Source organism: Centruroides sculpturatus, unplaced genomic scaffold (assembly GCF_000671375.1).
Source record: "Centruroides sculpturatus isolate CEXI.00-Female unplaced genomic scaffold, Cexi_2.0 scaffold1493, whole genome shotgun sequence".
NCBI classification, from domain to species: Eukaryota; Metazoa; Arthropoda; class Arachnida; order Scorpiones; family Buthidae; genus Centruroides; species Centruroides sculpturatus.
Genome location: NW_019385718.1, coordinates 29999 through 44669, shown reverse-complemented (window position 1 = coordinate 44669; position 14671 = coordinate 29999). Strand labels below are relative to the sequence as shown.

The 14671-nt window shown below is 32.8% G+C and overlaps 1 protein-coding gene across 1 annotated transcript; it reads left to right on the top strand.

The window, feature by feature from the left end:
- The first annotated feature begins 1629 nt into the window (after positions 1–1629).
- On the top strand, positions 1630–14671 carry LOC111641503 (transmembrane protease serine 9-like). Its single transcript, XM_023387676.1, has 13 exons — positions 1630–1751; positions 2316–2531; positions 4816–4922; positions 5035–5144; positions 5214–5452; positions 5531–5694; positions 6008–6155; positions 7227–7985; positions 11810–11928; positions 12004–12098; positions 13950–14206; positions 14269–14411; positions 14489–14671. Exons 1-13 carry the CDS (start codon positions 1697–1699, stop codon positions 14669–14671), a joined length of 2595 nt encoding a protein of 864 aa, XP_023243444.1. The 5' UTR covers positions 1630–1696.

Here is a 14671-nt window from a genome sequence, read left to right as displayed (position 1 = left end):
TTCTATAAAATTCATTGTAATAATGTCAATACGTATAATAAACGATAAGTATATACTGTACTTATCTTTTAATGTGTCTTTATATAAAACATGAAAAGATACCGTTACCGTGGATCCTATGACTCGGCATGAGTAACGTTCTGGCAGCAAGCAGAATGTTATTCATGATGGCCAAGGACAGATCCCACGGTTGCAAACTCCGGTGAGAGCAATCAGCGAAGCGATTCTTAGTATTTCAATACATATAGAAAGAATTTTTGAGGGCACGAGATCAGAATCGTGCCCTGGGCGCCAACAACTCTAGCTACCACACTGTATGCTTGACATGTTGGTTGAGAAAAGCCAGACAAAGCAGTGATTTATTGATTCTACAAGTTGGAAATTTGGCACGGAGCCACAGGTGTTAATTCGTTTGAGACATCGGGACATATTCCCCCCAATATTATTGAAATTAATCGATATTTAGCGTGTATATTAAATGGACTTTAATATTTGGACATTAAATTTCTGTATAATAAACTTAATTCTCATAAATTTAATATAATTTCATTTATATCACTATATAATAATTCAGAAACGAGATGCTTATTTTTCTCTGCATCGAGACTTAAAGCTGCTTGTAGTGCCATCTTTTATGAAATTTTATTAAAAACCTTTTTATATTATTATTAATTATTATAAAATAGAAAAAATACTTAATTCTGAGAATAAGTATGAATTTTATTTTTTTTAAAAAAATGTAAATGTTAATAACAAGTAAAATCGTCATTAACTTTGACCATACTCGAAATATGACACACGACCCCATTTATCTCCCCACTCCCACGACCTTTAATAACCAAAATTTAATCGCATTAATCTCCCTAATATACAAACCACCCTGCAAAATTTCATAACTTTTCGACTAAAATCACAGGAGTTATTAAGCTTCAAACAGGGTGAACAAAACTCGTGCCCCCCATACACATACAGAAAAAACCGAATTTTTCTGTATTAGTGATTGCTCTATAAGTATTGTTTATGATAAATTAGTATATTTCGGTGTCATAAGCAAAATATCTATAATAATTTTAATGTTTTAAAAAATTAAATAACAATTTTTATTAGTCACGTTTCTTAGATATTGGAGTTGAAGATGTTGAGGATGGGTACGACCTCACACTTAACAACCTCACGTGCGTACTTCACTACAGTGCATTTACACATAACACGATTAAATTCTACATTTGGTTATGTTTATTGGCATTTCGTCTGGGGTGGTGAGGTGAAGTCATCCCCTAAAGCCAGTGGTGCTTCATGCCCCCCTACATACAGCACATTTTTTTTCGGGGGGAATAGTTTTGGGAAAATATTACTTTATAAAAGACTGGTTTTGAGTCCCTTGTTGTTAGAGGACCCGGGCAATTTCTTTTTTTTGCTCATAGGATAACGTGCCACTGTCCTAAAACATCATTAAAATATTGATTTATTAATAATTTTATAATTATTTTATAAAAGAGAACTTTCCAAATATTTCTGTCGTTTGTAAAAAAACCACTTGATTTTGTAACAGTTAAATATGTTAAGTAAAGGTTATTTACATTTATAAGAAGGGAATTTTTAAAACAGGTTTAGTAGAGTCGTCAGTTACTCAACACGATTCATTTTCAATAGTTCTGAAGCCTTTTTCCATTGTAAATATTATAGAAAATCTGTCATGAAGTTGTTATTCATGTTGTTATTTGTTACAGTAATAAAAAACGTTGAAAATGGTAAGTTTTTTTTCTTTTATTTTTAATTGTTTCCTGTGTGTTCTCCGTCTTTCTGTGCGTATTAAACTATGATGAGCTAACATAGGTTAACTGCATTTGTTGTTCTTTCAATAGAACGTAAAGGGGATCGTGTAAAACTAGAAAAAAGTCCTTTCAGATAGCACTGTATGATGTTAATTACTGTAGATTACCGAAATTCCACATTCGAATTTTAAGCAGACTTGTTTTATTTAATACTGTACTAACATTTCTATATCTTAGAGGAATTATACAAAAATTCATATTAATAAATGTGACAGTTGTATTGACTTAGTCATGGCGTAAAGACCTTTCTGCTCATCCTTTGTTCTGGGTTGGAGGGGGTAGAGTTTGGTCTGATTTTAATGGTATATGACAACTCATCGCACGAGGGGTAATGCCGTCTGAGAGGAATTCTTTGGTATATTAGCCCCTATTTAAGTGTGACCCCACATCTGGGGCGTATGTATCCAGCAGATACATGACTTTATTTTATTGAATTTTTTCAAAGATAAATAATTAATTTTCATAAAAATTATTTTTCAGGTGGTATAGCATTTCTTTTAGATGATAAAAAAGAAAATCGCACCTGTTCCATCTCACCTAATATTCGTGGAATTTGCAAACAGATTACAGATTGTAAAACTATGGGAAATTTATCTCAATCTCATCCAAATATCTGTACCTGGAGAAACAAATTGCCAATCGTTTGTTGCCCAATTTTAAACAATCAAAATTCGAATATATACGTTCTTCATAGAGGTAACCTTTTCTCATTACTAACGTTGTAAATATATATACAGAGTGGGTGGAAAGTAACTAGGCATGTAAAAATCTCTATAATTTCTATATTTCTAAAACAAAGTGAATGAAAATTATTTAACATATACGTTATTAAATGGAAGTACGGATGCCTGTTTAAAATTAAATACTGGTACTGCTGCTATTCACCAACGATATGTTTTCTTCGAATTGTATATGTGAATAGACGGCCACTTTTCTGCCCGTAAGTAACCGAACTTGTGATCTTTTACCTTTCGAATGACAATTCTTGATTGCTGGATTATGGCATGACGTTCATTCACCGTACATCACTATCTCTATTCAGCAACCACTGATTTCCACAACTAACGTGCAGCAATTTAAGCTCGCTCCTGAACAGACAAGCGGTCGGCCATTTTTCTTTCCACTGCAGGTGCAGCTTCTTTCGGTCAATATACGCAATAAAAGTGTTGCAGTTATAAACTTTTGTTATCGGTTGTAAATCAGACATAAACTTTATTACGATTGTATTAATATTACGAAAATTACATATAGTTTTTAATGCCTAATTACTTTCCATCCACAAGTACAATAAATTATAAAATTTTTACTGTAATTAAAAACACAGATATCGTGTAAATACTACAATTTTAATATTTTTGTCATTTATTTTCACTGAAGCAATACCTATTTATATATATATTAAATAGTTTCTCTAAAAATTTTTTAAAAAGTTACGTAACAACCAGTTGCCGAACTTACCTCGCAGAATGTTAAAATTGTGTGTGACATCATCTGTTACGAGATTTTATTTTTAAAAGTTTAATATTATTAATTATTATAAAATGGCAAAAAGCTTAATTTTAAGTGTAGAGATGAAAAAAAAAATTGTATATGCTAATAGCGAGAAAAACCTTCATTATGTCCGTCCCCACTCGAGATACAAAACACGATACCTTTTATCTCCCCACCCTCTCGATCTCCAACTACCAAAATTTAACAGTATCAACCCTCCTAATATACAAACCTCCCTGCAAAATTTCAAAAATATTCGACAAAAGACAAAGCTTTAAAATGGATGGAAAAAATCGTGCTAACCCACACACACAAACAGGGGAAAAAACCCAATTTTTTTTGCATTTCTCGACATTTCAAGGTCCCCCGAGTCCGAAAAATATAAAAATTATGCGGTTCATCTTTTGACCTAACTAAAAAAAATTAAAGATTAACATAAATTCTGTGGCTCCAGATTTCGAGTATACTCTGTATTAATTAGATACAGAGTATACCGTAAGTCTGGAGTGACACACGAGTGTTCTAGAAGGCATTTTTCGCCTTAAATTGGGTGATTCGTCGATGTTGCAGGAGTAAAGTACATCTTTACAGTAACACTAACTCGTAAGATGGCGGACATACACTTTGCTCATGGGACATCGAACGGAAACGGGCAATCCCGGTGCGGTGTGAACGGTTCCCAAACAGATGACTGCCCCATCCGGATCATTCGAAGTAACCAGCCATTGTGATAGGACCGAACGACGTGCCACGTGCCATAGAAGAAGCGGTCGTACACTAAATTCAACGTAATCCATATACAATTAGCCTACAAGTACAGTACATCGGTGTATCTCAAGTGGCACACTGGTGTGATGTTTGCGGCTATATGTTTCTAGGTTAAAATGATTTGTTTTTATTTTCCTGGCTCTGTTATATATATCAGAGGATATGTTTGGCAATCGGTCAAATAAAATTACCCCTCAGGATTTTTCAATTTTGGACTCAGGGGATTTCGAAACGTCGAAAAATGCTAAAATATTGGGGGAGGAGGGTTCTGTATGTATGAATGTTTGAAGCTTAATAACTCTTGTGCTTTTTGTCGAAAATTTCTGAAATTTTGCTGGGAGGTTGAAGAATTAGAAGAATTGATGCTGTTAAATTTTTATGATTAAAGGTCAAGGGATTGCGAGATACAGAGAGGTCGTATGTCATATCTCGAGTAATGACAATTTTACTCGTTATTAGCATTTACTGCTTCTTACAAAGCAATAAATGCTAATAACGAGTAACTTTTTGCTAGCCTTTATTTATAATTATTATATTTAAGAAGAGATGACAGTCCGACCCTGTCTTTTGCCAAATTGCTTAGTAATTATTTATCTTTGTTAACCCAAGAAATGAATCCGGCTGTTGGTTTGGTATTGTATTTTAAATATGTATCACGTATACAAAATATTAAAAAATATAGGCCTATATATATGTAGCAATCTTAAATCTTTCTTTACAGAATGTGGACGACAGCCTACACAATCTTCAAGACACCTGGTCAAGAGGGACTTTAAAATTACAGTAGTTGGAGGGAAAGATACAAAACCATTCTCTTGGCCTTGGATGGTAAACACTTCATTTTCATGTCTTTATTTATTTATATTTTAATTATATTAAACAATTTGAATATATGTTTAGGACATATAATCCTATAATATTAAAGATAATTAATTTATAGGTGTCACTACATATAAGAGGCACCAATGGTTTCAATTATCACTGTGGTGCTTCCATTATTAAAGATAAATATATCTTAACAGCTGCACATTGTTTCGATTCGAGATCTAAGTAAGTTAAATACGAATTTATCCACCTTTAAGCTTTGAAAATAGATACTAATAGAACCTTTATTATTAGGAGACATTCTGATTATATTGTTAAAGTTGGAGGCCATAAAAGAAACGAAGGAAGGAATTATGGAGTTTCAAAGATTACAATTCATCTTAGATATAGAAGTGGGCAACATTATAATGATATTGCTGTATTAAAGTTAAACTCGTCTATTCCTAATGTTAATCCCATCTGCTTACCTTCAAACAGAGAACTCTACGACGGAAAAAATGTCACTGTTATTGGTTGGGGCCAAACTTCATACAGTTTGTATTATATTAACTCTTGTCGGATTTATTAAGGATATACCTATTAAAAAGTTAATAACATTTTAATTATTATAGCTGGACTTCCTTCCGAAATACTTCAGCAAGCTGTAATAAGTGTTATACCTAATCGTCAGTGTAATGCCTCTTACACACAATTAAGGGCATCTTCATTACCTAGAGGAATCACATCAGGATTTGTGTGTGCAGGAATCAGTTCGGGAGGGAAAGATGCGTGTCAGGTATCTTCACACACACTTTTTACATTCAATAATTTAATATAAATATATTCATAATGTTATGTTCTTTTATAGGGTGATTCTGGTGGTCCTCTTATGATTCGTTCTATTTTTACTTGGAGGATCATCGGTATAGTTTCTTTCGGTTACCAATGTGCTAAGCCAGGATTTCCGGGTGTATATACAAGAGTATCAANGATTTGTGTGTGCAGGAATCAGTTCGGGAGGGAAAGATGCGTGTCAGGTATCTTCACACACACTTTTTACATTCAATAATTTAATATATAAAATTTCATAATGTTATGTTCTTTTATAGGGTGATTCTGGTGGTCCTCTTATGATGACTTCTTCTTCAGGTTGGAAAATCATCGGTATAGTTTCTTTCGGTTACCAATGTGCTAAGCAAGGATTTCCGGGTGTATATACAAGAGTATCCAGCTATTTAAAATGGATATCTGATAACACTAAATAATGTTATTGTAATTGTCTTTACTTAAATTAAAGCTTATGTTTCTATCAGTTTTATTAACAAGTGTTGTGTTTCTGCAATTTAACAAAACAAACGGACAAAGGGTACAAGAGTTAAGCTTCAAAGTGGTTGAACAAAATTGTGCGCCCACCCATACTAACATCTACACATACAGAAAAAAAACCCTCAACCTTTGTTTCTATTTGTCGACGATTCAAGTTCCTCTGAGTTCAAATGTTTTATGTTGGGGGTTATTTTTTTACCTTTCGCCATGCTTTTCCTCTGTTATGTATAACAGCAGAAAAAGTAAAATACAGTACTTTAAAAACTATTATTTTATATTCTAATGTTTATAAAACTTATTTCTGAAGTGAATTCCGAAAATTTAACTTTATATTTAATGATTTAGTTCCAGCTGAATAGTGAGTCACAAGTACGATGTATTGACTGACGTAATAAAGCCACATTTTAACAACGCTATATTAATCAAATAGAAATCGGGCGGAGGTGATTAAAAAATGAATAAAAAATATTTTTTACTTTCTGTGCCACTTTTATTAATTGCAGCTATTGGTATAAAGTTATCTTTATCTCCAACCAGTAAGTACTTTTAAATTTTCCATAGATAATGGTTTGGTTTGATGAAATCGTTGCAATCAGCCAAAGGGGAATACTTTCTAAAACGACTTTTTAAGGTAAACTGTCCCCTATTTAGGTTTTAAACGGAAAAAAACCCGAAAAACTCCTTGTAGATAGTCCGTTAAGGAGATGCGAATCCACGATCAAATACTAGTGTTTAATGATCTCATCCACTCGGCAACTGTTGTGCTTCTAGGTGATGTCATGAGATAGAATTTTTTTCTTATTTTTAATTTTCTGAAATTTATTTTACCGCTTCATTTATCGATAATTATTTTGTTTCGCTTGTATAATATTATGCTACACATAAAATAGCAATATATCATGAAAATTAAAGACATTTTTATTCTGAATTTATGATTTAATGTATTGAAAATTTATTTTTCAAAATTAGACGGAGCTTTCAAATATTTCTTGTTTCTGAAAGACGAAAAAGATATTAAATCTACGACTATTGCCACGACTGTTAAACCTACGACTATTCCCACGACTGTTAAACCTACGACTGCTGTACCTACGACTATTCCCACGACTGTTAAATCCACGACTGCTGTACCTACGACTATTCCCACGACTGTTAAACCTACGACTGCTGTACCTACGACTATTCCCACGACTGTTAAATCCACGACTGCTGTACCTACGACTATTCCCACGACTGTTAAACCTACGACTGCTGTACCTACGACTATTCCCACGACTGTTAAACCTACGACTGCTGTACCTACGACTATTCCCACGACTGTTAAACCTACGACTATTCCCACGACTGTTAAACCTACGACTATTGCCACAACTGTTAAATCTACGACTGCTGTACCTACGACTATTGCCACGACTGTTAAATCTACGACTGCTGTACCTACGACTATTGCCACGACTGTTAAATCTACGACTGCTGTACCTACGACTATTCCCACGACTGTTAAACCTACGACTATTCCCACGACTGTTAAACCTACGACTGCTGTACCTACGACTATTCCCACGACTGTTAAACCTACGACTATTCCCACGACTGTTAAACCTACGACTATTGCCACAACTGTTAAATCTACGACTGCTGTACCTACGACTATTGCCACGACTGTTAAATCTACGACTGCTGTACCTACGACTATTGCCACGACTGTTAAACCTACAACTACTACCACAATTGATATAGATTCAACACCTGGCAGTGCAGGTGACTTAATAGGAAACGCATGCTTTAACAAATGGATTGAGGAGAAGTGATTAATTTTCAGTATTTATTGTATAAGTGTTTACGTGAATACCAAAGATAAGATGTAAATAATTATTTTGGATAGAGTATAGATGAAAATTTACTATGCCCTAAATAACATTATTATAGAGTAGAATATGCCTCAGTAATAATATTAATTTAGTAATAATATTAATTACCCATAAAATGGTATTTAAACACTTCAAAACAAAACTTTTATGTTTTAATGTTTCATATTAAAACAGTAAAAAGTCTTTAAATTATGTATTAACATGTACAAATGATGAGTATGTTATAAAGAGCAATTACTTACAGTAAATAGAAACAATGTCTGGCTTCAATTTTAATTATATATTAATAAACACTATACAGTTAATCGGGGCCTCCGGACTCTAAGCTTTACATATCTGGTCTCTATTTTTATCTATCTAACCACGTTATTGCGATTAAATAAGGACGGGCAGACATCGTTTTCGAGATATAAGGAGTCAAAATGGCGATGTCCACCCTCTTGACGTCACTGAGCACTTCTAATATAATTTAGGGGCAAAAATAAAACAAACATTACGTGCTCCTAACGAAAAATTGGGGCCTAAAACTAACAAAAGAGATGTATATTACTTAGTCCTAAAATTTAATAATATAGTAACATTTATAATTTTTAATTAATATTATTTAGGCGGGTAACAGTTTCACTTTACGTAATACGAATTAAAAAACTTTTAACAATAGAAAAACACGTAAAAAAATAGATTCAATTCATTCATACTAGACAATTACGTACATAAAGCTGCACGTCAACAAACATAACAATAAAATCCATAAAAGATCTTTGACGTCAAACACCAATGTTTGATTTTGATCTTTGTTCGAAGGGAAAGAGAAAAATCGACATAAATTCACATTTTATAGGCATATTTAATAGGCATGAAGGCACAAAGGCGTTCATTGTTGGTGACTTTTCATTGTTCTTTAGGTTCTGAACCCGAAATTCTTAATTAAAATTAAATGATTAATTAAAATTTGTGAGTGCCTTCGACTTAAATTATACTTTAAAGCCTAAAAAAGTACTCGATTATTTTAAATTTGCGTGCGTTAAGTACTCATACAGCTACGTCACGTGTTGAGTAGTAATTATATTAATCCTTGAACTGCATATCGCATAAATGTAAGGGAAATGCTTTACATTTTTTAACATTGGTTTAGTTTATAAAAGGATTACATAAACGCTTACAAGCATTCTAACATGTTCCTTTCTTCTGTTTAAGCTTGAAGTTACAGTTTACAGTTAAAATTTCAGAAATATGATAGCGATTTCATTCATTATTTTAATACTAGCTTCTACTGCGATTCTTCAACACTTACCACACAATAGTAAGTATTTTTTTTAAATTTTATTTAGTTTATAATTCTTATATAAACTTCATATTCTCTTTATATACTCTATAATATAATAATAATTAACTTTACCTCTTAATAAGTTTACCTGTATTATTTCGTCACTCCTTAGTCTCGTTAAGGCAACTAGTAGCGTAACTAGTACCAGGGCCTGCTGAGACGTTGGTTTTTGGCTTAGAGGGTCCCACAATTCCAAATTTTTAAGAAAATTTGATAAAAATATTTTGGATCCTCTAATAACATTTCCAGAGGCCCCACAAAATCTCCAGTCGACCCTGAGTAGAACCGATGGTAGAAGAGGGCCAAATTTTACACCCAGGAATAAATTATTGGGGTATAGAGGGAAAAATTCTATTTTTTTAGGCTGTACTATGTCTATGAGCTACACTTGGACTGATAGCCTCTTTCGCTTTTATCACGTAAACTACTTCTAGACTACGTTTACAAGATGAAGGCGAAAGGGTCTATGTGGTGGTTAAGGCTTTCAATTTACTTGTCTCATTGCTACAGATCTGGGAAAGAAGGGGGATGGCCCGTATTAAAACGTGCAAACCGACACTTATCTCTACTGCTATGAATATGCCACCACTATAGCTATGGATAAAGAGTAAACTCTTTGATTTTTCAAAGCTTCTGAGCTCGTCTCTTATTATTACGATACCATAGAGCTTTTTTGGCCACTCATAGATTACTTTTTTGGCCACATAGATCATATATATAAACATGATCTATATATATATAGATCATATCATATGTGTACATATAAAAAACACGTTAAAAATTCTATATTTATAGATATATTTATTCAGTTGAACTTCGCTTTAAATTATAGTTAAATATTTATTTAAGATAAATTGGATTTAATTATTTTTGTATTTCTAAATCTAGAAACGATTAAATTCTTTGCTTCTTTTGTTAAAAATGAGTGCAGAATAACGTCCAAACAAAATCTACTCCGAAATACGGCCGTTATAACTTCACGGGGCCCAGGAGAATTTAAATTAGGGGCCCATGTACAGTGTTGACTTCAGACATTTTTCTTCGGGTAATTTTTTGAAGGAAATAAAAAATTATTTTTTATTTCCTTCCTTTATTTCCTTTATATTTTTTTTAAAAATAAAATATTGGTTTGTGGTCCCTTTTGTTGCAGGCCCCAGGCAATTACCTTTTATATGTTCGCATCACTGGTCTTTGTTCACAGGTTTTTGATCTTATTAGCTAACTTCCAGTGTAAGAATGCATTATATTCCCTTTGGCTTTTCCTTATAGGCGCACTTGAAGCCAACAGCATTAATTAATTACTGTTTGCCTATAGGGAAGGTACTACTAGTAATTAATTATAACTATTTGATTTAATATAATAATACTCGATTATTATACACTTTCCTTCCATTTTAATTGTTTAAATTAATTCATATGGTTTTAATACCTGTAGTATCAGTTATAATATACATGAATACAGTTGTTATTGAAAATATATTATTGTTATTAATATGTCATGTCAAAGTATCATAATTATAGAAAATTCTACTGCATTAAAGTTGTGCTTCGTCATTTCCTATTTTTTCGGAACTTCCTGTTAATTCTTTGTAATAGAAAGTTCAGAAAACTGATGCCTTTATTGAATCGTGATGCTCACGAAATGTTTATACTGTATTTTATTTAATTTTCATGAATTAAAAGTAAGCTTTTCATATTCAATTATAACTATTTTCCTTTATTATTGTTTGCTTCTTTTAGATAACTCTTATTTAATAATTTAATAGTACAATAATAAAATAAGTTATGCCAGATGAACCTGTAAACAGATGTTGAATTCCTCAAAATGTCGAAAAGATGTTCTTTATTGAAGAGATAAAGCAACATAACAAATGAGGGTTTCTCCTGAAGGACTTTCTACAGGAAATTCCCCCTAATTAGGTGTTAGACACATGAAGAAAACTTAGAAAACTTCACATGGCTAGTAGTGTGTCTAAAGTCCGGCTTAAACGAGTCGATATTGAAAAGATACGACGTAGAGTAACGTCGAATCTATGACCGCGTGATTGATGATCGAACCTGTGACTTTCGTACGAGTAATGGTATTCGACCGATTTGCTGTGATACGAAAACTTTGCCCTTAGCTTAACACGTGAATAAGACCCAGTTTCCCATACAGTGGCACCCCCTGACAAATCCCAAGTGTTCCTTGCCTTATTCCATCAAACCCATCTAATTCTTCTTCTACGTCCTTTCTCTTTTATCTTCAGGGTGTTCTTTGTCATCCTTTGTCTCTCCCTTTAGACATTTCACCTTTAGTTATTATACTTTCAGTTTAGACTCCCCCCAAAATTAGTTAATGCAAAATATTTAATAAGAAAATTTTACATAAATTAAATATTTCTTAGTGTGTGGAAGAAGCTACTATTCAAGAAGGTATTACAGAGATGTGAATGAAAAATTTAATTTAACAACTGAAATGATCGTTGGAGGCCAATATACTGATACCACTTATATACCCTGGATCGTGAGTATTATTAAGCTATTAAAAATATTTGATTTACATTCTAAGTGTTGTACATTTAAATATTTTTATTTATAGTGTGGACTTTTTAATGGTAAATCTTCTCGGTGTATCTGTGGATGTACCATAATTTCTGAACATTTTGTACTGACTGCTAGTCACTGTTTGCAATCGTAAGCTCCATTTATATTTAGGCTCTATATTATATGTATTACATATACAGGGTTATTCAAAAAGATGATGCAAATTTTAAATAAATTGTAAAGGATGGACACACATTCTGCACATCGTTGAGTAGAGAAAGATTTAAAGTTTTAAATGCTCGAAGTTCCATTCAACGCAACACAACGGTGCTGGTTCTTTTTTATAAGCAAATGGCGACGTCACAGGATGAGAAATTTTGTGTGCTGAGGGGAAATGTTTTCTTATAAAAGATTGGTTTGGAGCCTCCCTGTTAGTGGACCCCCAGGCTATAGCCCCTTTTCCTTTAAGGCTAAAACGCCGCTGCTTTTAAATTGTCTTCTTCCATATCATGCACCTTACTGGTTGGTGTTTACTTCATCTCATTATATAAGAATGATGCTGATTTTCCAAATCTTTTTTATTATCACTGCATCATTCGTTCATCAACAGGCACTATGTACAAAAGTATTGCATTACGAACATGTCATGAAAGTTGTTCTAAAAATTGTAAATTCTATTCGTGCCAGACCACTTCAGAGCAGATTATTTAAAATACTGACTGATGAACTTGATGCTGAGTTTGTTACATTCCGAAATTAGATGGCCTAATAAGGGAAAAGTCCTACATCGATTTGTAGAACTTAATTTTCTCTAGTTAGACTAAAGTTTGGGCACCGCGATGTTATGGTCTCCAGGATGCAACGCTTGCAGTAACTGCTACTTGTACGGCTACATTCATTGTTTTTTCATTCATTTTTATTTACTATGTACTATCAAGTACATTACTGGCCCTTGTACGGCTACAGACGGTTTTTAAGAACACGCCATACTTGATTGAAGAATTGCAAGTAGCTTTGCAATTATGTAATTATCTTTTACAAATTTTTTGGCCATACGTAAATTTTCTTATAACAAGTCGGCTGTTTGTTGAACCGACGGCGGAATTCACATTGCGCTTCAACGATGGATTCATACTTCGCAATTTGCAGCACATAAAATGACTTCTCCCGTGGCGTCGCCATTTTGCTATAAACAACATTCTGTGTGGCATAGAATCGAACTTCTAGGCGAGAATTTAAAACTATGAACTTTTCCGTATTCAACGGTTTGCAGTCCATCTATTCACAGTTTGTTTAAAATAAAAATACAAAAACTGCTCCATCTTTTTGAATAACCCTGAAAATACAAGCATTACCACTTCTCACTAAGGTAGAGTAAATGCAATTTTCTATTTATTAAACAGTAATTACGTGTTTTATTTACTGATTTCGTTTTCTAAATTTATTATTAGTCATTTAATTGTGTTATGTTTGTCTTAAATTATGTATATTTGTTGTCTAAGGTCAGTATTGCTTAGGATCTGTGATCGGATAGGGGCCAGTTACTCTTAAAAAGACCTCCCGGAAGACATTCCCCTAGGCCATTACTTAACAAAAACAAATCAAACACAACAGATTACGGTCTTCCAGTTTATAATTCCACATGGTTTGTAAGTTACAAACTTTATAATATGAAATATTCAATAAAATAAGTCGATCCCAGTCCTCTACATAATTAATAATATAAAAGTTATTTTTTAAATGAAATCTCGTAACGGATGGCGCTACACAACTTTTTAAAATTGAATACTGAATTTTTTTATAATAATTTACCATAATTTAAGAAAATTACTAGGTTTTAAGCCTTTATTATTATTTAAATTTAATATTGTTATATAATTGAAAGTATCGGACTTACTTCTTGGCCCCATTAAACTCCTGTTTGAGTACTAGAAAAGTAGTGCAAGAACCTTTTCCATCTTTGTATTTAACATTTTCAAAGATTCTTTTAAAATTTTATAGCGTTCAGAATGCAAGAAAAATAAAAATTAAAGTTGGAAATGCTTATATAAACAAAGGAACAACCCATTCAGTAACGAGAGCGTACCATTATTTTAGTAAATGGTCAACAGATTACGACATATGTCTTCTTAAAGTCACATCTCCATTTACATTCAACGCACACGTTCAACCAGCTTGTCTTCCTACAAAAAAAATGTGCGAGAAACGTTACGAAAATTACCCAGCAATGGTAGCGGGTTGGGGTGTAACCACTGCAGGTACGTCGTAACATTTTAAGTAATATTTAAGCCCATAATTTAAAATACTTAAAATAAAACAGGTGGGACACCATCAAAACACTTAAAGCAAACTACAGTAACAATTAAAAACCGAGAGAAGTGTGCAAAGAACTATAAAATAATGGGATCGAACATTCATTCGTGTCATATTTGCGCTGGAGGAAATCACAGAGATTCTTGTCAGGTAAATGAAGTGTTCAAGCATATCTTTCATAGATAAGATCGTTCAATGTATAATTTATTTTATTATATTTTTTCCAGGGTGATTCTGGTGGCCCATTGTTTATTTATGAAAATAGTAGATGGTATCATATGGGAATTGTATCATTTGGATTAAGTTGTGCACTTGAAAACTATCCGGGAGTATATACAGCTTGTTGCTGTTATTTATCATGGATAAATTCTACTATTTACCGTGATTATCGCTACTCTCGAAAAAATTAA

Bases quoted from the DNA above. Each gene is read 5' to 3' on its own strand.
- LOC111641503 (XM_023387676.1), top strand. From the start codon at position 1,697: ATGAAGTTGTTATTCATGTTGTTATTTGTTACAGTAATAAAAAACGTT. The intron at 6,156-7,226 runs CTAAATAATGTT...TGTTTCTGAAAG, and splicing joins AAAATGGATATCTGATAACA to ACGAAAAAGATATTAAATCT. The intron at 7,986-11,809 runs GTGACTTAATAG...AATATTTCTTAG, and splicing joins TTCAACACCTGGCAGTGCAG to TGTGTGGAAGAAGCTACTAT.